The following is a 25928-nucleotide window of genomic DNA, read 5'->3' as shown; positions in this document are numbered from 1 at the left end:
TATAAAATTTCGATATAAAATTACAAACAATAAAAAGAAGTCAAGAAAAAACAATCAAAAACAATTTGAAACCCCTCATAGTAGAATAACTCAACAACACACTTACATACCATTCATACAGAATCATATTCATACAGCTGGTCAAGCTAGTTGTTGATTTAGGACCCCCAAGCCTACTGGCATAGCCAGGTCTTCATGGCCTTATGAAAAGCCAGCAGGGTGGGAGCAGTACAGACATCAGGGGGAGGGGGAGTTGATTCCATAGAGCCAGGGCAGCAACAGAGAAGGCTCTCCCCCAAGGTCCCACCAATCTACATTGCTTGGCTGACGGGACCTGGAGGAGGCCAACTCTGTGTGCTCTAACTGGTGTCTGGGAGGTATGTGGCAACAGGCAGTCCCATAGATAATCTGGCCCTAAGCCATATAGGGCTTTATAGGTAATAACCAACACCGTGAATTGTACCCGGAGACTAATAGGCAGTCAGTGCAGCTAGTGGAGTATAGGTGTTATATAGGTGTACTGAAGTGCACCAATGATAAGTCGCATGGCTGCATTTTGGACAATTTGGAGTCTCTGAACACTCTTCAAGGGTAGCCCCATATAGAGTGCATCCTAATAATCAAGATGGGAGGTGGTGAGGGCCTGAGCGACTGTGTGTAGAGCCTCCTGGTCCAAATAGGGCCGCAGCTGGTACACCAGGTGAACCTGGGCAAAGGTCCCCCTGGCCACAACCGAGAGATGATGGTCAAGGTTCAGCTGTGGGTCCAGGAGGACACCCAGGTTGCGGACCCTATCTGAGCGGGTCAATGTTTCTCCCCCCAGCACAATGGACGGACAGGCAGATCAAATAGTCCTTAGGAGAAAATGCCCACAGCCACTCGGTTTTGTCTGGGTTGAGCTTGAGCCTGTTGGCCCCCATCCAGACCCTTACAGCTTCTAGCCACTGGCACATCACATCCACCGCTTTACTGAATTGGCATGGGGTAGAGATGTATAACTGGGTATCATCAGAGTACTGATGATACCTCATCCCATGATCTTGCCCAGCGGCTTCATATAGATGTTAAATAGTAGGCGGGAGAGGACAAACCCCTGTGGCATCCCACAAAGGAAAGGCTGAGGAGTGGACCTCTGCCCTCCCACTAACACTGACTGCAAATGATCAGGAGGAGAAGGAGAACCACTTTAAAATGGTGCCTCCCACTACCAATCCCTCCAACCGTCACAGAAGGATACCATGGTTGATGGTATCGAAGGCCGCTGAGAGGTCGAGGAGCACCAGGATAGTGGAATGTCCCCTATCCCGGGCCCGCCAGAGATCATCCACCAGCATGACCAAAGCGGTTTCTGTGCTGTGACTGGTCCTGAAACCAGACTGAAAGGAGTACAGATAATCAGTTTCATCCAATTATACATATTAAGGTAAAATTTTTCACATAGCTTTTTCTGAAGTGTTTAATCTGTGGACATTCTCGCTTGATGCTCCAACAATAGTCAGCCATCATATGTACATCCCATCTACCTTGATACTGTGCCTCCAGGACCTTCAAATCTTGGTGGAATCGCTCACCCTGCTCATCACTGACTGCACCAAGATTTTCCATGAAGTTAGCTAGATGGCTATGTAAAAATATAAGGTGTGGAGAAAAAACTTGATGTGGTAGAAGAAAACTAACTACAGTTTTGAAACCAGCATGCCCAATTAACTATTAAAAAGCTCAAAAATCAAACTCAACAGAAATTGTGTTGCAAATTGCTCCCCAGTGTAATATTTTATCTGGCTTTTTCTCCTGTTGACCTCATAGATATGTCAATATGGGTTTTGGACAATCACACAACTGGATTGCAAATGTATTCTTTCAGACTGTTATGGATTTCCTATTCTAGTCTACAACTTCAAGATTCCCTAGGAGTTTCCAACTCAAATACTAACCAAGCCTAGGGTAGTTTTCAAACCCAAAGTAGCTCAACTAAGTGCTGTCACCTGCTGTGACAAAATATTTAAAGATATTTCTTTATTTGTTTTACAAATAAGCAAATCATTAAAATGCTCTTTTGCTATGTAAATATAATGGTTTACTAAATTTGTATTTACTTCTTAAGGAATTCTAAGAGTAATATAAAATGTAGTCTGGATGCAAATACCTTGATATCTTCTATAATCCATAGTTTCATAGATGTATTCCATCTTACAATTTCTAAAATATTATATTAAATATATTTTCTAATACACACGTGCTTGTCTTTTCACCAGAAAACCACTGTATTTTCTCTACCACTGTTAATGTAGCTTGCCAGAAGGTAGAGGTAAATTTATGTATTTATTAAATTTATGTCATCTATTTTCAAAAGTGAATCTAATATTAGCAAAAAATCTCCCAAATCCTAAGAATTTACCAGCTGAGAGCCATTTATGTCCTCTATAACAATTCCAAAAATCTAGAGTAGCTCAATTCTAATCAAAATTATAGTTAGATCTTCTTCATCATAAATATGGGGGAAAGGAAAAGAAATCCTCAATCTGAGTACTTTATTGGCAGTTCTGTGTCAGAAGAGAAGGATTTGGGGTAATGATTTCTGACAGTCTCAAAATGGGTGAACAGTGCAGTCAGGTGGTAGGGAAAGCAAGTAAAATGCTTGGCTGCATAGCTAGAGGTATAACAAGCAGGGAGATTGTGATCCCGCTGTATAGAGCGCTGGTGAGACCACATTTGGGATACTGTGTTCAGTTCTGGAGACCTCACCTACAAAAAGATATTGATAAAATTGAACGGGTCCAAAGACAGGCTACAAGAATGGTGGAAGGTCTTAAGCATAAAATTTATCAGGAAAGACTTAATGAACTCAATCTGTATAGTCTGGAAGACAGAAGGAAAAGGGGGACATGATCGAAACATTTACATATGTTAAAGGGTTAAATTAGGTTCAGGAGAGGATTATTTTTAATAGGAAAGTGAACACAAGAACAAGGGGGCACAATCTGAGGTTAGTTGGGGGAAAGATCAGAAGCAACGTGAGAAAATATTATTTTACTGAAAGAGTAGTAGATGCTTGGAACAAACTTCCAGCAGACGTGGTTGGTAAATCCACAGTAACTGAATTTAAACATGCCTGGGATAAACATATATGCATCCTAAGATAAAATACAGGAAATAGTATAAAGGCAGACTAGATGGACCATCAAGTCTTTTTCCGCTGTCAATTTTCTATGTTTCTAATATAGTTTATATGCTAGTCTGCTCAATGAAAGTTTTTTCTTCTAACCCAGGGGTCCCCAAACTTGTAGACTTAATTTCCAGAATTCTCCAGCCAGCATAGCTGGCATAGCTGGCTGGAGAATTCTGGGAATTGAAGTCCACAAGTCTTAAAGTTAGAAGATCTCTATAAACCCATTCTTATACTTTCCAAAAGGAAGCAACATTTTCTACTACAGAATTAGTATTAGAAGTATTTTAATCTGGAGGTTTATGTACACCTTCGGCAACAGCCATTAATACTCTTCCTTGCATATTTTGTTAGTTTAAACCCATTAATTATCATATTTTAAAGAGTAACAATTCCATAAACATATTATAAGTTTACTATGTAACACAATACTTATTTTTCCTTATTTGTTGGTTTTTTATTTTCCTATGGAGAAAATGCTCATTAAATTAGGGGTTTCTTATCTCTTTCTAACTTTATGATGTTAGTTTGGAGGTAGAGTGATAGCAGCAGCATTTTTACAGTTGACAGTTAAGCTGTACCCAAGATATATTCCAACATAAAACACTACTGTACTGAGAAGTGTTCATGATCTTTAAAATAACCAATATGATGGAACTTGTTTTCCATAGCTACTGCACTGTGTGAATGCACTGTGACACAGAACACTTCTTCAGAACCCCACAGCTCTTTGAAATTTCCCAACACGTATGTATTTTCATTTTACTATTGGTTTTTTAGCCAGATTATCTTTCTATCTCATTTTTTTTCCTTTTTCATCCATACAGAAGACACGTACTGTCTTACCTGTAATTTTGTCTCGAACCAGTTTGCATGATTCAATCTCTCCAATGCTTCCAAACAGACTCTTGAATTCCTCTTGTGTCATGTTCTGGGGCAAATAGTTGACTATGAGGTTAGTTTTGGAATCATCGGTGGCGCCATTGGCACTGATCAGTGGCCCATTGGGGAGGGAACTGTTGCTTGTGGGGCCGTTGGACACCTGGGTCTCCATTGTGCTGATTATCTGCTGAAAACAAGAGGGAGGAGGGAAAAGTGTTACGGTTATGAAGGCTGGGAGGCAAACCCAGCAGCTTGTATGAAATTGTTTGTTTGCAATGTAAGGCTTATTGGAATGGATTAGGTTTATAATATATTTGTTTCAGTATTTTGGTTTCACAGAGGTTATATCACTGTAGTATATTTTTAAAAAAACTTATGTGAGTGACCATGATACAGACCTCTCAAGTAGATTTTATGCAATAATGTACAGAAACAAATGGAGAAGAAAGGGAGAAAAGAAATACTAGAAAAAAAGGAAGTGCAGGAAGGCGCACGATGGTCCCACTTCATTCACACTAGTCTACTATTTCTATGTGATACAGCTCCCAAACAATTAGTCCTACAGAAAAGCTGTGCTCAAGCAGAATAAATATTGCCTTCTGCTGAACAACTTTGCCTGAATTCCGAGACTAAGAAAAAGCATTGCTAATACCGACAGAGAAAATCAGTAGGATAGAGGAAGAAAAGTTGGGGAAACATCCTCAAACCATCTCTGCAGTTTCCCCAACATCTGCTATGTAGATATGTGCATGAAAATCACCAAGATTTGTATCTGACCTAAAGGAAATTTTAAACTATTCATTTAATGGTCACTATATTTTTCTATGGATAAACAAATTCCTTAAGCAAATATTACTTCAAGTGGTTGGTTATCATTTATTGATAGTGTATATGATGGAAGGGTGGTATAAATTCAGGACTTCACAATAATTACTGATCAATGCTTCTTTAGGCAATACCCCCACTCCTTTACAATGGTCCTATCCATTTCATTCCCTGGACATTTTTCTGATTGCTACAAAGCTTCTCTGCCAACCATCCACTTCTCTATGCTTTCCTGCAGGCTGCTCTTCTGTTAGCAAAATGCTGATTCACTCTTAAACTATTGATCATACCATTGATTCTGCCATTACACTCCAGCCTCAGGCCAAGAATGAATATCATCAAAGAAAAATGCATCACTAATTTCCTGGGCCTGCCAATAATCTCCTCACATAAATGGTTGAGGATAGGGCATTCTTTTCTGACTATATGGTATTTACTAGGCTTTGGAGATTTAATTTTGAACATAAAGATAATATTTATTTTGTTGAGTGTGGTTCCATATTTATTCTCTACTTCACAGAAATAAATAATGGTTCTAAAAACCATCATTCAAAAGCCATATTACACTCTAACATAAAAACTAACTAAGATTATGTTACAAAAAATACCAGAATGCTGCAATCAGACCAAATTGCAACTTTCTAAACAGTGGCATGTTTGGTAGAAAACCTTAGGAATTTATGTAAAGATATAAACTGTAAGGTGATTTAAATACAAAATGTATCTGAAATAATAACTTTTAAAAAATGACCAGTTTGGGTACAAGTCAAGATACACAAAGCCAGGGAACAGGGAAACAAATATGAATATAACAATATGAAGTCTGCAATTCTGTTCACATTTATTCAGAGGTTCTGACTGATGATTTATACATGTCTAATTTTATGCTTAATGCCTATTACTTTGCAAAGATTGTCAACAAATTTCATGGACCTATGTTAAGCTTACCAGTAGTAGCAGTTTCATACATCCTATAATTTATATACACAATTTGTACTTTATAGTTGTATTTGCTATACCAGGTCCAAGTGGACATCAGTTACATACAAACCTATGTTATCAGAAACATTACAATATATCCTGTCAATTCATTGCCCTGCCATTTTTTAATCTATGTTTTAAAAAAGGCAATTTAAGATGTTTCAAATTTTCAAGATTGTTGGGTGATTTATCTTTCAAGTTGGCTTCTTACTCCCAGTCTGCCACTCTCTTGAAGCTGGCATCAACACCAGTAAGTGCACCAGCTGTGGTTCTAATTGGGGAAAATAGCATCACCTTGATTTACTGATGTTTTGTTAACTTTCACATTAAGAGTAGTATATAAATTCAGAATGTCTTAATAGACTGGCAAATTTGTTTTCTTATATTTAATAAAGCTTATTATATTAGCCCTACTCTATTTTATAAGCAACAGTGAGTAAAACAATAGTTAATTAAGCACAAAAGCTTTAGGCCTCAAATACATATGGGAGGCTTACCAAAAAGCAAGAAGCAAATGCTCAGCCACTGTCTCTGAAGAAAAGCAAGGCTGGGCTGAACAGCATTTTTTTGTAATGATTCTCTGGTTATTTTGTTTAAAGTACTTGTTAGCCATCTTCAGTTCGTCCTGCATATGAAAGTTCTACCAGACAATGGATCTATTATGTTACCATCCGTGGTGATAAAAACCCATCTTCATTAGTGATTTCTTGCTGAACTGAAAACTAAAGGAATTTAAATTCCCAGGCTAGAGACCAGAGAACATCCTGGCTCAAATATCAAACATCCCACTAGCCATGCTTTAAAATGACCGGAATGAGCTTCAGAGAACCTTGGGCTTCCCTATCATTCCGCTCCCTCTTACAAGGCCCATTTTCTGCAAAAAAAAAATGAATGAAGCATGCCAGCCATAATTAAAATTAGCAATAGCTTACTAAATAATAAGCAGTAATTTAAAAACTGGGAGCCCTTGCTTCTGAATTTACTTCCAACTTTGCAACCATACTGGTGACAGAAAATGAAGGACAGCTCTGAAACCCAAAGTAAGACAATGCTCAGTGGTTCTTATGGCAAGTTCCTTAGAGAATCAATGCTAAATTGCCTTCCTTTCTAGTCTCTTGAAAAGACCCCTCAGTTGCAGACTGGAGTCCTTGAAATAAAAACTATATCCATTATGAAGTGCAGTACAGTGTTCCCTCGATTTTCATTCCGAGACCACCCGCGAAAGTCGAATTTCCGTGAAGTAGAGATGCAGAAGTAAATACACCATTTTTGGCTATGGACAGTATCACAAGCCATCCCTTAAGACTTTAAATCCCCTAAATTACCATTTCCCATTCCCTTAACAACCATTTACTCACCATTATTACTGGTACTCACCATTGAATAAGACACTTAGTGATCCTGATATTTATAAACATAATTATTTATTAACAATAATTATTTTTTTTGGTTATTTATTTGCAAAAATTATTAGTTTGGCGATGACATATGATGTCATCGGGCAGGAAAAACCGTGGTATAGAAAAAAACCCGCAAAGTATTTTTTAATTAATATTTTTTGAAAAACCATGGTATAGGCTATTCGCGAAGTTCGAACCTGCGAAAATCAAGGGAACACTGTATACCTTTTTTCAACTTGGCATTCAAGGAGCTGCTATTCTTCTGAATCTCCTTAAAAACTGCTAACTGAATCACATCCTCATGTCAGCACCCTCTTAACCAGTTAAGTCCAGGAGCTATATAGCTCAAGTTTTATTGTTTTTTTCTAGATATATGCCAAGGAAGAAACTTGGTTTTTTGTTATCACATAAGTTAAAAGTGGCAGACCAAGAACAATTGGGTTTACAATGCCAGCTTTTACAGAGTATTTCAAATAAAGAAAGTTCCCCCTTTTAAATGAAATTATTAAGTAAGTAATTTCTAGCTTATTTATCCACTTCAAGTGGTAGAAAGAAAGAAACAATGAACAGAATGCATGCACTGGGACAGAAAGACCAAATGCTCAAAATACTGGCTCATGCTGTTCCATGTGAATAGGTTCAGCATGATTGACTTCATGGCCAAAGAATCTAGACAACCTTGGCTAAACTTGGAAAATGCTAACCAAGGCAAAACATAGTTATTACTTAAATGGAGGGCACCACATCATCCTCAGAATGTAGGCTAGACTGGCAAATTAGAAAAAGCAAGCAATGCAAACTGTTTCATATTGCTGCCCTTAAAATTACATGTGAACATGTCCAAGTAATCACTATGATTCAAGACTGACTTGGAATTTTTCTTCTGTGTTTTAGAATACAGGGTTAGTTATTCTATTATAATCAGTAATTAAATGGTAGATCATCATAATCAAGCTTATCATAATCAAGAGTCCATGGAGAGGGGTGGCATATAAGTCCAATTAATAAAACAAAAGTAAAATAAATAAGATCACATTGCACATCTACTTATATAAGACTTATTTTCAAGTTCTATAATTTCTGTCAGTCTATGCTGCACCCACTAATTTATACCAGAATCTAAACTTTTCCAAATCACACTGAACACAATGGTATGTCAACTGCTCCTTAATACAGTAGAGGGAAATACTTTGTGCCTTCTCTGTGATGGTCCCTGCCCTATGTAATATCTTGACCCCAGAGGCTTGGCAGGCCTCCACCCTGTTAGCCTTCCATAAAGCTTTAAAGATCTGGCTTTTTCCTCCAAGCACTGGGAGTTATTTAGATGATGGCATGTTAACACAGATTGAATTTTTGTTTTTAATGTTTATTCTTCAACAGGTTGAGAGATTTTAAATGCTTTAATATGCCTTTTCATTTTTGATTGGGAGCTGTCCAGAGTTGATTGAAAGATGGGCAGATGTATACATGTTATCAATCAATAAAATAAAATAATCTAATACAATAATTTTCATAATCAGAATGGCAAAGATCATAAAGTCTGCATCTGTATTTAATATATGAGAGACTGATAGGAAGATAAAAGGTAAAATGGAAAGAAAATGGAGTTGAGCCTAGTAACTTCCTTGAAAACTGCAAATTCAGTACAACCTATTTGAACCAACATACATAGAGGTGAAAATACTAATAGTGATAGCACTATCAGTCTTTTGCTTGTTACCCCCTGTTACCTCAGAGATGGAAACAATTCCTTTTGAAGCTTTCAAGACAAGGATTTGTTCTACAGATAACAATGGGCCTGAATTAGCAGCAGTTACTCATTACGATGGATGCCCATCTATCCAAAAAGTCAATACTCCATCTTACGCTTGTGTGAAAGAGAGATTTGATAAATGTGTTAAGGAAAAGATTAAAGCAACTGAAAATGTGGATTTCTCTCATTTATATAATTAATACAAGGTTAAGAAGTCTTGTTCTTCATGGCATCTATCTTACCAGAAAGCAAAACTGGCAGAACAGATACATAGGTGCAGTTTCTTCAATTGGAATAGAAAATCAACGTGATGCAGTATAATATATTTTAATTAGAAACCAAATTCCTATTCATTTATGAAGGCCCCATGGCAATTGGTAGCAAATCACTAGCATCTAGCATCCTCTTTGAATTCCAAGAAAAAAGGAATTTGCAAATTAAATTATCAAAATGACAATCAGGACAGGTAATTTGCAAGGCTGAAACATGTTCTGAGTGACTTGAAATGAACTGTAGAATAAAAATGTAACAATGCAACAAAAACTCTCAAAGCCCTGGCAAGCCCACGCTGATGAAGCACCATAGTCCTAGTGACAAAATGCTATTTATAAATTACAATTAGACATCCAGGAAGAGTATGAGAACAATCCAGTGCACTGCACTGTGTACTATGTATTCCTTTTGGAGAAGATATCATGGTAGTGTATAATTGGTATAATGAGTCAAGATAGCTTGTCTGGAGAAAAGCAGGAAGATTGGCTGAAGCAGCCTTGGGGTGAGATCCCAGCATCCTGCTTGATCGCAGCAGTCACAAATAATGAAGCATTCAAAGTAGGAAGAAAGCCTTCCAAGGAAGAGGGAGAAGATCTGTAGAACACAGAGTTCTTGGAGGGAAAACAAATATTGTCATGCACTAAGAATCTGTCCCTGGGCAGGGGCGTGGAGACCTTAACAGTAGGGGATTCTATTATTATTTAAATGGAGTCCAAGGAAGATCAGGGTGAAAACCTTTGTAATTGTTTCTCCAGTATTCTCCAGTATATTAACAAACCACAAGGGTAACTGTGCACTCCACGGAAGACCCAGTTACATGACTGTATATTAATGTCTGCATGAAAATTCCAGGCACCACCACCACCACCACCACCACCACCACCACCACCAATAATAATAATAATAATAATAATAATAATAATAATAATAATAATAATGTGTTGTGAGCCACCCCGAGTCTGCGGAGAGGGGCGGCATACAAATCTAATAAATAAATAAATAAACAAATAAATAAATAAACAAATAAATAAATATTATTATTATTATTTATTAGACTTGTATGCCACCCCTCTCCAAAGACTTGGGGCGGTTCTAAACCAGAATGGGAGAGTTAGCATGCTTAATATTTGAAGAAAATATAAACACAGCAAGTGAAATGGAAATAAGCGAAATACTGTATAGGAATCCTTGGACAATAGAAAACAAGGCGATTGTTAAGTTTTCTTTAATTTGTTGAAAGAGAAAAGGGCTTAGTAACAGATGAGGTTATAGAGAAGCCCAATAATTAGGAGGGACTTAGATTGAGGAAAATACAGGTAATGCCTATTTACCATCTGTTTGCAAAAATTAGTGATAAGAAAATAACTTTAGGCAGTGTTCCCTCTAATTTTTTTGGGGGTGGGCGGAAAAGTATAGTGTCTGAGCGGCAGTCCCTTTGGGACTGGGCGGCACAGAAATAATAAATTAATAAATAAATAAACAAACAAACAAACAAAACCCCCACCCTGTTTTGCCTCAGAGAATTTCAAAATAAAATACTGTACTGTGTGTCTATAACAGTGAGCTCATAATAGGGCAACTCTATCAATATCAAAATGCCACTTAAATAGTTGAGCTAGTTTCAAACTAGATTTTGATTTTCGCTCTTCCTTACTCCCATTCTTTTTCTTTCTCTTTTCCTTCCTCTCTTTTTTCTATCTGTTTCTCTCTCTTCCTCTCTTCCTCTCTCTCCTTCCCTCTCACTCTTTCCCTCTCGGCTTCTGGGCAGGTTTGGAAAACTCTGAGTTGATGATGATTTTTAAGTGAGCGATTGCTCACTGCTCAGCTTAGAGGGAACTATGACTTTAGGACCAATCCTCATATATATACCCTTCATAAAGGAAAGCTAAAGTAAGAATATAAATATCATCACGTTTCACTTAATGACTGCTTTGCTTAATGACCAAGCTACTAGTGCAATTATCATTGTTAAACAAGGACTATCAGTATTGTAAACGAACACACAGTGCATGAACACTAGCAGTAGCTTCCAAGCATTTGTTAAAGTTACTCATCCAATGGAAACAAGTATTCCAATATCCTGTTCTTTTAAAGGTAATTGCCCTGCTTCCAGTCCTTATAGGTATTTAGGAGTCTGAGGAACAGGAAGAGGAAGGAATGTTGCAGACAAGTGGTAGGGATTAAACCAAAGGATATTTCTTGGTCAGTCTTGCCGTTTCAAGTTATGTGTCTTGTTTAGTGGTGGTCAGGTTTCCTTACCTTGGCCATGTCTCTGAGCACTGAACATCCTGTATTTCTGTGTACTCTCGGTAGGTTGCAGTTCTGAAATAAGACAGTACTGGTGGATAATGACTTGCTGGTAGCTCCACATTTGATTCTTTTCAAAACTCTATCTTTTTTTCTCTCTCAACATATTTCTTGTGACTGTTAACTATTTGCAACAAAACATTTGATGGTTCTGTGATCACTCCCCCATAAAGCACTCTTTTTGGATCATTTTGTCTGAGGAAAAGAAGTTGCCTAATAATTATGCACTCCTTGATATAGGGTGTTGATCTTCTTAGGCCACATTCTCCCTCATTATGCAAATACACATAACTTGATCTGCTTATATCCACTAAGCATTCAGATTTATACAGCTTGGATGTGGAAAATACGCATACAAATGATATGGTCAAAATACTCACTTGCCTAATAATTGTGCACACGGGGTATTTATTTACACCCCACTTTTATTATTTTTATAAATAACTCAAAGTGGCAAACATATCCAACACGTGTATCTCCTCGTTCTTTCCCCACAACACAATTCTGTGAGGTAAGTTGGGCTGAAAGAGTATGACTGGCCTAAGGTCACCCAGCTGGCTTTCAGGGCTACAGTGGAGCTTGAGCTCAGTCTCTTGCTTTCTAGCCTGGTCCTCAAGCACTAGATCAGACTGTATGAAGGTTATATAGCAGACTGTAAAAAAACAAGGTATTCAAGCCCATCTGCTCTAAAATTGTATAAGCTGTTGTGAAATTTATGATTCTTATGATCAGGCTGGACTTGAAAGAAGTGTGCCAAGGCCCCCAAAAGAGGTTTCATTTATTCATTCATCATATTTATATAACCACCTACCTCATAGACAAGTGATTCTTGGCAGCTTCATAAATATCCTTTACCACCAAAGGCACAAATCAATAAATCTTTCCTCCTATCAGCGATTGCCAGAAGAAAGGTAGCCCTTTAAGCAAAAGCTATAGTCTCTGTGTACACAATGAAAGAAAGACTGAAGATTGGATGATGCAGTCTGGGAGATGAAGGCTGATTTCAAATCATGGAAGGTTTCTTATGCCCCTGATGCATTTTAAACAATCCTCTTTCTTTGTGAATGCAGTCAGAACTCTAGTGGAGTCTGAAAAATAAGGTATAAAGCACCTATAAAAGTTACAAAATTCCTTTAAAAATACCATGCATCCCTTTTACATTTTTTCTAGACCAGAGATCCTCAACCTCTCTTCTTCATGGTGCTCTTTGTATTTTATATTTCCCAAATTCCACTGCAGCACCCCAGGGTACTGCTGTGAATTCACAAAAAAATCTGTTTATTAAATAGTTAAATATACTGCAGGTCCCCATGAGTTCACTGTTGTAACCCAGGATGCCTCAGTGTAAAATTTGAGGACCACGACTTTATAACATGCAAGGATAGGAATCAGCCAAGGACTGATGATCACAGTCACATTTTTTAGCTTGGCAAACAGTTTATGTTTGAAAAGCATGTTGCAGAACAGCCTTGACATGCTCAATATGGGCAGATGTGATTTTGGAAAAAATAAGCATATCATCCCAATAAATCACCACATCAAGGTGGTATTATGTTTACAGAAACAGTGGTGATGAGTAATGTGTTGTTTCCAAACACATTAGTCAAAACAGAATATTTTCTGGTAAAATAGAAGGACTAGCCAGTGGGAATGACATTTTAGCACCTATAAACAATGATCAGGGCACTTCAGGGATATAACAGAACTCCTTGATCAGTATGAATTTTAGAAGTATAATTCTGTAGTTCATCTATTCCCATGAAAATGAAAAAAATACAATTGTTAAAAACAATTACAAGCTGAGCAGAAAAAATTAATATAAAGTGTCCCTATTACCACAGCATAAAGAGGCAAAGCTAAGGCAGGTCAGTGTTGCTTTTCCATAATTGACAAGGAAGCTTTATTGGCTCCAAGCTGCATAGGCTCAACGCTAGGAAGGTTGCAGCAGGGGGAAATGTTTAGAGATAAAGCATAATATTCCTTCTTCCCATCCCCATCTGTTTCACTCTTCTACGAGGATTATCTGGAAAGTAAGGTTACAAGGCACATAGCTTCACAGGGGAAGTTGGTATTATTGTGTAGCCAGAAGCCAGCAGAAGAGAAGAAGCAATGCCAATAGTTAGTAGATCATCAACTGGCATTGTGGTGAAGGTTAGAGATGAGTGAAGTGTGTGCTGTAATACCCGACCTGAATGCTAAGGGCATGAATGCTGCTGCGATGGGTGCCCAAGATTTGTGTGCGCAATGGGTGCCCAAGATTTTTCTCACTGATTACTGAGATTTGAATTTTTTGGCTGAAGGAGAATGGGTATAGTGCCACTGCATTAATTGATGTTTGCTCTCTGGAGTATGGTGATAAGCCCAAGTTTCATCTCCTGAAACTATGCAGTTGAGAAAAGCCTCGCCTTCATTGTCAAAATGGTCAAGAAATACTCGGGTGGCACTGACTGTGAATTTTGTGTGCGTCAGTAAGCATCTTGGGCACCCATCGCAGCAGGATTCATGCCCTTAGCATTCAGATAGCATATTACAGCATGCACTTCGCACTTGGGAGAGAAATGGAATGAGGAGGCTCTTTTATAACCTTCACCACAACACCAGTCAATGATCTACTAACCACTGACACTGCTCATTCTCTTTCGCTGGCTTCCCACGAACATTCCCTGTGAGAGCTACATGCCTTGTAATCTAACTTTCCAGATAACCCTTGTAGCTTTCCATCTGAAGTCAATGCAACATTGAAATAGCTCCCTTAAAATTGTCTAATGTGCTCTGTTGCACTAGTTCATCTTGCAATTCAATGACAAAACTTTGCCCACTGATCAACTAAAAATGTATTTATTCCAGGCAATATTTGTTAAATCACGACTCTGGTGGTTGGTCAAACAATAATATTTATTGGGTCATCAGAACAGCAAACAATCACCAAGCAAGAATCTTCCGAATGAGGGCAACGGCTAATCCGTTGCCCTATTTATACTCTTAAAAACGGCGGGCTTTTTCCAACTGACAGTTATTTAACTTTCATGGCTATTTTCCAAATAGCCGCGTCTTAACCAATCAGTGAATTTCTTACGATATTTTTAAACGAACACAACACCCCTCCCTTTTTAGAAAAGATACTGATTACGTATTAATCCACGTAACATAGTCCTGCAAGCAGATTGGTGGCTTCACAGTTCTCTGAGACCTGCGCAGTTCATTTTCTTGGGAGCTGCCTGCCTGGACGGACGGCTAGTTTCTGACGGGCCTGTCTGCGATGTTGCAATGGGATCTCCGCCGGCCTCCAGGGGCAACAGGCAGCCATCGCTGGAGTCCTGAACTGGTTCGGGTAAGTCCTCTGTTGATTTTTCTATATTGGGTAAAATGTTTATGTTAGCTTTAATTCGCTTGCGTAGTTGGTCAATATGACGGTGCCAACTACGCCCATCTGTTAATAAAATTAAATATGTTTTTGAACCCGTTTTTTCCACTACTATTCCTTCTTTCCACTTGTCATTTGAGTCATAGTCTTTTGCATAAATTAAGTCCCCATTGCTAAATTGTCTTTCATTCTGTATTTTAATTTCTTTTTGTTCATTTTGGTAATTTGGGTGAATACGGTCTAGTTTGGAACGAAGATTCCTGCCCATTAGCAATTCTGCTGGGCTTTTGTGCGTTGAAGCTGATGGTGTTATGTGTTGAATGGTTAGAAATTCATCAATTTGTTGCTGCCAATCTCCTAGTGGTGCCTTGTTCAATGCTTCCTTTGTTGATCTAACCATTCGTTCTGCTTGTCCATTAGCTTGAGGAAAGTGAGGGGGAGTAAGTACATGTTTTATGCCTTGGTCTGCAAAAAATAACTCCATTTGTCGGGCTGTCAATTGAGGCCCGTTATCAGAAACCACAATATCCGGGATGCCATGTGTGGCAAACATTTTCCTTAAGGTTTTTATGGTTGCACTGGTAGTAGTAGATGCCATAAGTTCAAAGGATTGGCCCCTGATTGGTCCTGCAAAGTCAATATGTATCCTGGACCAGGGCCCTCTTGGTGTTGGCCACTCTGATGGTGTGGTCTTTGGTGGATTGGGCCTTGATTTCTGGCAGGGTACACAACCACCCACCCACAACTCTATGTCCTTGTCCAATCCAGGCCACCAGAGATGACTTCTGGCTATTGTTTTCATTTTAACTATTCCTGGGTGTCCTATATGCAACAGTTGTAAGGCTTGATTCTGTAATGCTTTTGGAATTACAACTCTGTCCCCCCATAAAATACAATCCTTTAATACATTAAGTTCCAGTTGTCTATTTTTAAAAGGCTGAAATTGTTCTGTTTGTTTTTCATTTGGCCAACCTTTTAATACCCATTGGATCTACCTGTGTTTGTTCAGCTATGTCTGATGCTGTCAATAAGGACTGTTTGTTTGTCTCAATTAAGAGAATACTAGAGGCTGGAGCAGGGTCAATAACTAGTTCTTTTTGCGGGCACCTACTCAGTGCATCGGCGTTACCTATGTCCTTCTCCCCCCTGTGGATTAAGGTATAATTGTAGCCAGCTAAAAAAATAGCCCATCTAGTCATGCGAGGGGAAAGAAAGGCGGGAGTCTGTTTATTTCCCGCCAAAATGCGAAGGAGAGGCTTGTGGTCCGTAATTAAAGTAAAAGAACGACCACAGAGATAATAATAGAATCTTTTGACACCAGCTACAGCTGCCAGTGCCTCCTTATCAAGTTGTGAATAGTTTCTCTCCGCTGAAGAAAGGGTTTTAGAATAGTATGCAATTGGGGCTTCTGTGCCGTCTGGGAAATTATGGCTAAGAACGGCGCCTATGCCGAAGGGCGAAGCATCGCATGTTAATGTTAGGGGCATGGCAATATTGTATTGAACCAAAACACTGTTGGATGAAAGTAAATTTTTTACTGCAAGAAAAGCGGCATGTTCTTTCGGTCCCCATGTCCAGGCAGTGTCTTTCTTTAGGAGATTATGGAGCGGCTCTGCTACCGTCGCTTTCTGTTTAAGAAAGACGGAATAAAAGTTAAGGAGTCCAAGGAAAGCCTGTAAGTCCGTTTTATTGGTGGGGGTTGGGGCGTTCTTTATGGCCTCAACTTTATCATTAGTGGGATGGATGCCAAATTTGTCTATGTTAAATTCTAAAAATTCAACATTGGGAACTGCCCAGGAACATTTGTCTGCCTTTAAATGGAGCCCTGTCTCTTTAAATTTCGTTAAAACAGTTCTGATTCGTTCCCAGAGTTCTGATTTTGATGTGGCCGAGATTAATACGTCATCGAAATATGGAACGACCCCGGGAATGTTATTTAATATGTGTTCCATGAGGCCTTGGAAGATTCCAGGGGCAGTAGAAACTCCAAATTGGAGTCTAGAGCATTTAAAGGCGCCCCTGTGAGTAACAATCATTTGGGATTCTGCGGTGTTTTGATCGACGGGGAGTTGCTGGTACGCCTGTGCAAGGTCCAATTTTGCAAAGATTGACCCATTTCCCAAGGTGTGCAGGAGTTGTTGCACGACCGGTATTGGATAAGCATTGTGTTGCAATGCTTTGTTGATTGTGGCTTTATAATCTGCACAAATTCTAATCGAGCCATCTGGTTTGATAGGGGTGACTATAGGCGTTTCCCATTTGGCGTGATCCGTTGGGATCAATATGCCCTGAGCTATCAGTTTATCCAATTGTTCATCTACTTTAGGCAAGAGTGGAATGGGAATTCTGAGGGGCTTTAATCGGATAGGAGAAACGTTTGGGTCTAGATTAAAAGAAATAGGACTGCCTGTATATTTACCTAATTCACTAGAAAAAACTTCAGGGAATTCCCTAAGTAAGTTGTTTGGGTCAAATGATTCACATACATTATTGACTCCTGAAATTGAAATGCCCAAAGGTTGTAACCATTTAAGTCCCAACAATGTGTGTCTAGGACCATCCACCACAATAAGAGGTAAAAGACCTCGAAATTTCTTAAACGTAATTGGTACATTTAAAGTTCCTAACACAGGAATTCTCCAACCTTGAAAATCACTCAAACCCGCATCCCAAGGTTTTAAATCGGCTTTTGTTACGCGGGGCAAGTAAAGATTAAGTTTTTGCCACGGCATAATTGAATGTCTCGAGCCCATGTCCAACTCCATTTCACAGGGAAGGTCGTTTAGGAAAAGGGAAACAATTAATTTGTTCTCCATGGCGGGAGAATTGAAGTTGACAGAAGAGGGGCAGTTACCTCTTTGGTTGAAAGAGCGCGAATCGTCGGCTGGTCGGGAAACGTTGCGAGAAAACGGAGGTCGTCTATTTCTCGGTGTAGAAAAAGATCTTGAGTTTTGTGGGTTTGTTGAGATGGGACACACAGCGTGGCAAACCTCTGCGATGTGTCCACGACGCTGGCAACGGCGACAGTAGGCATCCTTGAAATGGCAGCGGTAGCGTGGATGATTTCCATTGCAACCGGCACACTTGTCCTGGCGAGGTGGCTCTTTGGTGTCGCGGTCAGATGGTCTGCGGATTTGGAGGCAGGTATTATCTGGTGTGCTGGATTCCAGATGTTTGTCATCATTTGGGCAGCTGTGCCAATCGGAGTCGTCTGGAATGTGGTGGACGGTAGGCGTTGTGCGCTTGATTTCAGCTACAGAAGTTTCGGATATCTCGGACGCTTTTGCGGCTTTAAGAATGTCTTGGAGGGAAGCCTCTTCGTCCACTAGGTTTTTCTTCTGCAGCGTAATGTTGGTTAACCCAAAGATGAGGCGGTCAACCAGTTGTTCCTCAGGATCCTTAAATCTGCATTTTGGAAGAACGGCACGGAGGCGGGTGATGAAATCGTTGGTGGATTCCCCTTCCGATTGCCGCATCTGAGCGAATTGGTGACGGTGAACACGGACGGGAGTCGTGGGTTGATAATGTGGCAGTGAGCTTGGTTTGGAGGGTTGACCATGCGACGGTTTCCAATGTGTCTGGGTCAACGAGGGTTGAAGCCAAGCTGTAGATATCCTGACCACAATAGCTCAAAAATATGGCTTTTTTCCTTTTGTCCTCTGCGTCGTGCAGGTTGCTTGCTTTGAGAAAAAGTCTGAATTTGGACATATATGAAGTCCACAATTCTGACTCGGAATTGAAGAGAGGTGGCGGTGGCACCATGGCCGAGTTCATAGTTGCGTTCGCGGGAGTTCGACCTCCTCGACGCCACTGTTAAATCACGACTCCGGTGGTTGGTCAAACAATAATATTTATTGGGTCATCAGAACAGCAAACAATCACCAAGCAAGAATCTTCCTAATGAGGGCAACGGCTAATCCGTTGCCCTATTTATACTCTTAAAAACGGCGGGCTTTTTCCAACTGACAGTTATTTAACTTTCGCGGCTATTTTCCAAATAGCCACGTCTTAACCAATCAGTGAATTTCTTACGATATTTTTAAACGAACACAACAATATTTATTGACATACACTTGAAACTTTGATATGCATGTCTGCTAGTGGTGGGTTGCTACCAGTATGTCCTGGAGCTCCATTCTGGTAGCAGCCGCCAGATTGCGCAATTTGCACGCAACTGCTCTGGTGTCATCTTTGCCAATCTCTCTCTCTTTTTAAAATTGTTAGGCTTTTTTTGCTTCTTGTGCATGCACAGAAGCAAAATCTCGCAAGGGGACGCTTGCATGAGATTTTGGTGATTTTTTGCTTCTGCGCAAACCGAAATCACGTGCATGCGAGGTCCCTCATGAGATTTTGGTGCACTTTTACTTCCTGCACATGCGCGGAAGCAAAATCACGTAAAGCGATGGGGTGTGCATGCACAACCACCCAAATGAACAGGATGCGCACGCAGCACACTGGTATGCAGGTAAATGAAACCCGCCCCTGATATGTGTACGTACCCACACACACAAACAAACACACAGAGAGCTATTCTCCCCAAATGTGGTGTTAATCTCCTGATTAGCAGTAGTAGAGCCATCAAAGGCAGCACAGTTTCTGCATAAAATTACAATATTTATCCATCATGGGAACATTATGCATGAGAGGAATTTATCTATCTAGCAATTCCATCTGTACAGATCAAGAAAAACCAAACCTATTCAAGTAGGATCCACAGGAAACTCAACTGATATCAAGGGAACATATAACTCAAATAAAAGGATAAGTTGGCAAGGGAACCATCAAACCAGCTCGGAAAGTAAAATAACAGGTTGGCGGGGCACAAATGGCAAGAGGTACAAATCTGACAGTCCCTTGTGATTGCTGTTCTTGGCCAAATTCCTCTAGACAGGGAATTTTAGAAGGTGAAGTCCACATATCTTAAAGTTGCCAAGATTGGAGACCCTTGTGTTATATGCGTGATGGGAACGTATGGCATAGAGCCCTCTTTGTGGGCATGCCAGCCATTGCCCCAGCTCAACTCCACTATGCACATACCGCACCTCCAATCAGCCAGCTGGTCTTTGGGTCTCTGCCATGCATGTGTAGGGGCAGGCCTTACCGAATCTCTGCAAGTTCCACCCTCCCCACCCTCTATGGCACAAATGGAGGAGAAAGCTAGGATGCACTGGAGGGAAGAAATGCAAAGATCTGGAAAGGCACAGAAATGCAGGAGAAAGGTAGGATGCAGGGGGGGGGGGAAATGCAAAGATCTGGGAAGGCATAGAAGGCAGAAATGAAGAAAAAAGGTGGGACGCACTGGGAGGAAGAAATGCAAAGATCTGGGAAGGCACAGATGGCAAGAATGCAGGAAAGGAGGTCATACTTCACTTTCAGTGCACAATGCTCTCAAAGCACAGCTGCGCTTGAGGGGCATAGCAGGCAGTTCTCCCACCAGCCGGGATTGTGCGCCAAGCAAGCTGACCCTCCAGCTCACAGAGTCGGCAGAAGTTGCACATTTCAGTTCCCCAGAAGCAGCAATTTTGGCACACAGCAGGATTCTGAGGACCTTCATTCACTTCTGCACAGAGAGCTTATTACTGGTAGTGAGGGCCTACAGAGGGCAGAGGAATGCACGCCAGTTTTCTTTTCATGGCAACCGGCTTAAGAGCCCTGGGAGTGGGAGAAGAGAGAGAGATTCCTGTGCATGTCTTTTCACTAAGTTTAAACATGTGTCTCTCTGTGTATGGTGGGGAGTGGAGTTCTTCCTCAGAAGAGACATGGCAATTGCTGTATATTTTCAGGGCAGCGCAGAGACTCGGAAAGAGCTCCACTACTCTCCCCCCCCACACTTCTTACATTTACATTTAGCAAAAAGTTAAAAGTCATGCACAGGAATTAAGAGGATTTTTTTGCAATTCTAGCTATGTTTGGCACTCGTAACTAAGAGAGCCCAGCACTGCAGTTCCCTTGCTCCAAACAGCAGCCTCTGTTCATGTCAGAAAACTGGCAGCTGGATGGGTGGAGGCAAAGGACAGATGCAGAGTGACACGCTGCTTCCAGGCCAGGCCAGCCGGTGGGTGGGTGTGTAGGCAGCCCTCAGAGAAAAGTGCTGCACTGGGCGACACGTCTTCCAGTCATGGGCTGGATCCTGAGGAAGAAAGGAGGGCAACTGTGCAGCAGGTACCAAGAGGCTCCGCAGAAGCCAAGAGGCAGGCCCAAAAGGTGCGGTGAGGACTTTAATGGTTTTCTGCCTCACAGAAGCAGAGATGGGCAGGAGGCTCGAGACCTCACAGTACCCTAGTGCAGCAGTCTCCCTAGGGCCGCTCTCTTGCCTTCCCCTCCAAACCCGTGCCCCGTGTCCTCCTACCCCATTTGTGGTACTAGGAAGCTTTAGGAAGGCCTGCCAGGCCCACAATGGGGCAGGGGGGTGCGGTGTGCATGCACAGGAGTCGCATGTGCATGTGCAGGGGGCATGTACATATGCACGGAGATGAGGAGGGAATCACATGGGTGCTCCCTCTGCTTTCGGCACGCAACCGCAAAATGGTTAGTTATCACTGTGTTAGATCATTTGCATAAATACATTCCTAGTGTTCAAATAACACGCTATGATCTGTTAAAGCCATCAAAAATATATCTATGGAATTAGTTACAATGGTCTTGGCTAAAAACAGGAAACTAAGGGGCTTCCCTTATAATGTGAGTAGTCAAATATTGGGCAACAGAAAACATGATTATTATATTTTTTCATTTATCTATATTTTATCTCTTTTGATTACTAAAGTATTAACAAGTCTTTATTTTCACTTTAGCACTCAAGTTCTCTGTTAATTCACTAGAACAGTGAGTTCTTTTTTTTTTTAGTTAATAACCATTTGATGGATAAGGGTGACAGTTTATTTCCTGATAGCTGAGGAAAAGACAGATGTTTTAAATTACCAATGTTTTGCAAATTGTTACCATTTTCTCAGGTTCTGAGAAGCCTACAACACAACTGATTATAGTTATTTCTGTATAAAAGCATCACAAATAAGAAGAGTATATTGGGAGTAGTGTTGTTCCTTATAGCAAAAGCACTTAGGCTTATATACTATCCCATAGTGCAGTGTTTCCCAACCTTTTTTGAGCCACGGCACATTATTCATATTTTCAAAATCCTGGGGAACATTGAAAGGGGGGCGGGGGGGGGGGCTAAAGAAAAGTTTGGACAAAAAAACCTCTCTCTTCCTCCCTTTCGCTCTATTTCTCCCTCTTTCACTCTATTTCTCCCTTCCCTTCTTTCTCTCTCTCCATCCCTCTTTCTTTCTTCCTCTCTTTTTTGCTCCCTTTCTCTCTCCCTCCTTTCCTTCCTCTATGTCTTTCTCTCTCCCTTGCTCTCGCTCTCTCTTGCTATCTCTTTCTTGCTTTTTTCTCTCTTTCTTGCTCTCTCTCTCTCTCTTTCACTGTCTCTTGCTATATGTCTCTTTCTTTCTCTTTGCCTCTCTTGCTATCTCTTTCTTTCTCTCTCTTTCTCTCTTTCTCTCTCTGTCTCTCTTGCTATGTCTCTCTTTCTTTCTCTTTCTCTTTCTCTCTCCCTCTGCCTCTCTTGCTATGTCTCTCTTTCTCTCTCTCTCTCTCTGCCTCTCTTGCTGTCTCTCTTTCTCGCTCTGTCTCTCTTTCTCTGCCTCTCTTGCTATGTCTCTCTTTCTCTCTCTCTCTGCCTCTCTTATATGTCTCTCTTTCTTTCTCTCTCTCTCTCAGCTGACTGCAAGTGGGAGCCCTGACGGCGGCAGCTGGATGTGCTGCTGGACACCGTATATGCCAGGCCTGCAGCGCCAGCATGTACGACGTCCAGCAGCACATCCAACCGCCACCGTCAGGGCTCCCACTTGCAGTCAGCTGAGAGAGAGAGAGAGAGAGCTCCCTCTCACCACCGCCATCTCCCTGCGACTGCCTGCAGCCGCTGCAGCCCCCCCCCCCTCCCACCACCAGTGCCCTCCCGCCGGGCCACAAAGGACACTTGCCGCCGACGCCAGGGAAGCTCCAGTTGGGCGGGGCGCTGCCGGTGCCTCCGTCCTGGGGCTCCCACTCGCAGCTGTCCCCCGGCTCCTGCCTGATGCCATGGTTTCTGGCGCTCTCCTGCTGGGCCCCAAAGAAGGAATGTGGGAAAAAGGCACAAAGAATGAAGCTCTCCTTTCTGCCTTCCTTCTTTGGGGCCCAGCAGGAGAGCGCCGAAAACCGCGGCATCGAGCAGGAGCCAGGGGACAGCTGCGAGCGGGAGCTCCAGGTCGGCACCAGCAGCGCCCCACCCAGCTGGAGCTTCCCTAGAAGCTTTGCGGCACACCTGGCCGTGTCTCGCGGCACACCGGTGTGCCGCGGCACACCGGTTGGGAAACGCTGCCATAGTGCTTTACAGCACTCTTTAAGCGGTTTAGACTCAGCATATTGCCCCCAACAATCTGGGTCCACATTTTACTACCTCAGAAGGATGGAAGACTGAGTCAACCTTGAGTTGGTCAGAATCAAACTCCTGGCTGTGGGCAGAATCATCCTGCAATATTGCATTCTAACTACTGTACCAACATGGTTCTTAACAAAAAAGGGATAGAAATCCATTAGGTGTATGGTTTGTCTATGATTCATAGAATGAATCCTAATCTATAACTGTGTCAATGTATTGTAGGTAGATGCTTCCAAAGAAAGTTCAACATGGCCATTTTTGCCTTCAGAAAAACAAACTTCCAAAAATAACAGATTGTTGAAAAGAGGGTCCATTCTGTTCACAATATTTGGACATCCATTTATTTAAAATCTACGAGTCTACGGAGAGGAGCGGCATACAAATCTAATAAATAAATAAATAAATAAACAAATAAACAAACAAACAAACAAACAAAATATTAAGAAAAATGACAATAACAATTTAAAATATACAGATAGCCCTTGACTAATGACCAATTGCTTAATGACCTTTTAAAATTATGACAGAACTGAAATAAGTGCTGTATGGCCTTCAGAAGCACTTCTGGCCTTCATAAAGTGTTGTACCACCCCAATTTTGCTATCACATGACTGCATTTTGGATGCGTGGCTCCCTGCAATTATGTGACCTTATTTGGTTTTTGCTGATTTCCATGGTCACATGACCTCAGAGGATAGCAAAAAAATATCCATGTTTGGAGAATGGATACACACGTATGACCACAGTGTTCACTTAATGTCTGCAAATTTATTTAATGATTGCCACCAAAAAAAATCATAAAATCAAGTCCAGACACTTGAGTGCCTTGAATTACAGCCATAAAGACTTATGACCAAAACTTTGCTCCCCATTACAGTAGTAAGTTGAGAACTATCTGTACTTGAAAGAGGAAACTGGCCAGTGAAGTTGTTTCCATGTTCAACAATGGTTATCAGTATGGTAAAATAGCAGAAACACTGAATTTCTAATTTCTATTTCCACCTCTGAGAAGCCCATGTCTAAAGCTAGCTTTTGCAGAGGAAAACTAGGCAAATGAAAACAAATGTATATAATGAAATATAAAGTCAAACTCAACAGAATAAAACTAAATAAATGTTTGCATCCAGAACAGTATCTAATCCACAGATTTTAAATAAATTAAATATGAAATTTCAGGTCTCTTCATACAAATATGCAACTTCTTATTAATATCAGCATCTCTTTCAAAAGACTGGAGACTGAGAAGTGATAAAGGAAATTATGGGTCAGTGACCTTAACATTTGCTTCAAACAAAATAGCTGAAATTATAGTGGCATCTCTACTTAAGAATGCCTCTATTTACAAACTTTTCTAGATAAGAATTGGGTGTTCAAGATTTTTTTGCCTCTTCTCAAGAACCATTTTCTACTTACAAACCCGAGCTTCCGAAACTATAACCAGAAAAGGCAGGGAGAAGCCCCCGTGGGGCCTCTCTAGGAATCTCCTGGGAGGAAACAGGGCCCCCACCTTCCCTGTGGTTTCTCCAATCGTATATATTATTTGCTTTTACATTGATTCCTATGGAAAAAATTGCTTCTTCTTACAAACTTTTCTACTTAAGAACCTGGTCACGGAATGAATTAAGTTTATTTTTATTTTATTAATAGAGTTGAAAGGGACCGTTAGGTCATCGAGTCCAACCCCCTGCCTGAGCAGGAAACCCTACAGCACCCCAGCCAAATGGAAGTCCAATCTCCTCTTGAAGGTGTCCAGAGTTGGGGAGTTCACCACCTCCCCTGGCAGGCAGTTCCATTGGTTGATCGCTCTGACCGTCAGGAAGTTCTTCCTTATTTCCAGGTTGAATCTCTCCTTGGTCAGCTTCCAACCATTGTTCCTCGTCCGGCCCTCTGGTGCCCTGGGGAATAAAGAGACCCCCTCCTCACCGTGGCAAGCCCTCAAGTATCTGTAAACTGCTATCATGTCCCCTCTAGACCTTCTTTTTTCTAGGCTGTCCATGCCCAGTTCTCTCAATCTCTCTTCGTAAGTCTTGGTTTCGAGTCCCCTAATCATTTTGGTTGCTCTTTTTTGCACCTTCTCCAGAGTTTCGATGTCTTTTTTGTAGTGAGGTGACCAAAATTGGATGCAGTACTCCAGGTGGGGTCTGACCAGGGCATAGTAGAGTGATATTAATACTTCCCTGGTCTTGGAGCGTATTCCTCTGTTGATGCATCTTAGGATTGAGTTGGCTTTTTTGGCTGCTGCTGCACATTGCTGACTCATGTTTAGTTGATTGTCCACCAAGACTCCAAGATCTCTTTCGCAGTCACTACTGCTGAGTGGGGTATCTCCCAGGCTGTATGTATGTCTAGGGTTCTTTTTGCCGAGGTGGAGGACTCTGCATTTGTCGGTGTTGAACCTCATTTTGTTGGTATGGGCCCACTGTGATAGTCTGTCTAGGTCTTCTTGTACTCTGAGCCTGTCCTCAAGGGTGTTGGCTACCCCCGCCAGCTTGGTGTCATCTGCAAATTTTATTAGTTCCCCTTTTATTCCCTCGTCCAGGTCGTTGATGAAGATG

The 25928-nt window shown here is 41.0% G+C and overlaps 1 protein-coding gene across 7 annotated transcripts in view; it reads right to left on the bottom strand.

Moving 5' to 3' along the window:
• The window catches only part of ELAVL3 (ELAV like RNA binding protein 3), a 101322-nt gene that overhangs the window by 23125 nt on the left and 52269 nt on the right, over nucleotides 1-25928 (bottom strand). For 6 of the 7 annotated variants that reach the window (XM_070741715.1, XM_070741709.1, XM_070741710.1 and 3 more), the window contains exon 2: nucleotides 4013-4235. In XM_070741715.1, coding sequence (XP_070597816.1) covers nucleotides 4013-4220 — 208 coding nt within the window. In that variant the 5' untranslated portion in view covers nucleotides 4221-4235. The remainder of the gene's footprint in view (nucleotides 1-4012; nucleotides 4236-25928) is intronic. The other variant, XM_070741714.1, reaches the window with a different exon arrangement.

This window comes from Erythrolamprus reginae, chromosome 2 (assembly GCF_031021105.1).
Source record: "Erythrolamprus reginae isolate rEryReg1 chromosome 2, rEryReg1.hap1, whole genome shotgun sequence".
Classification (NCBI taxonomy): domain Eukaryota; kingdom Metazoa; phylum Chordata; class Lepidosauria; order Squamata; family Dipsadidae; genus Erythrolamprus; species Erythrolamprus reginae.
The sequence above is the reverse complement of the archived record's forward strand: the minus strand, read 5'-3'. Positions and strand labels throughout refer to the sequence as shown.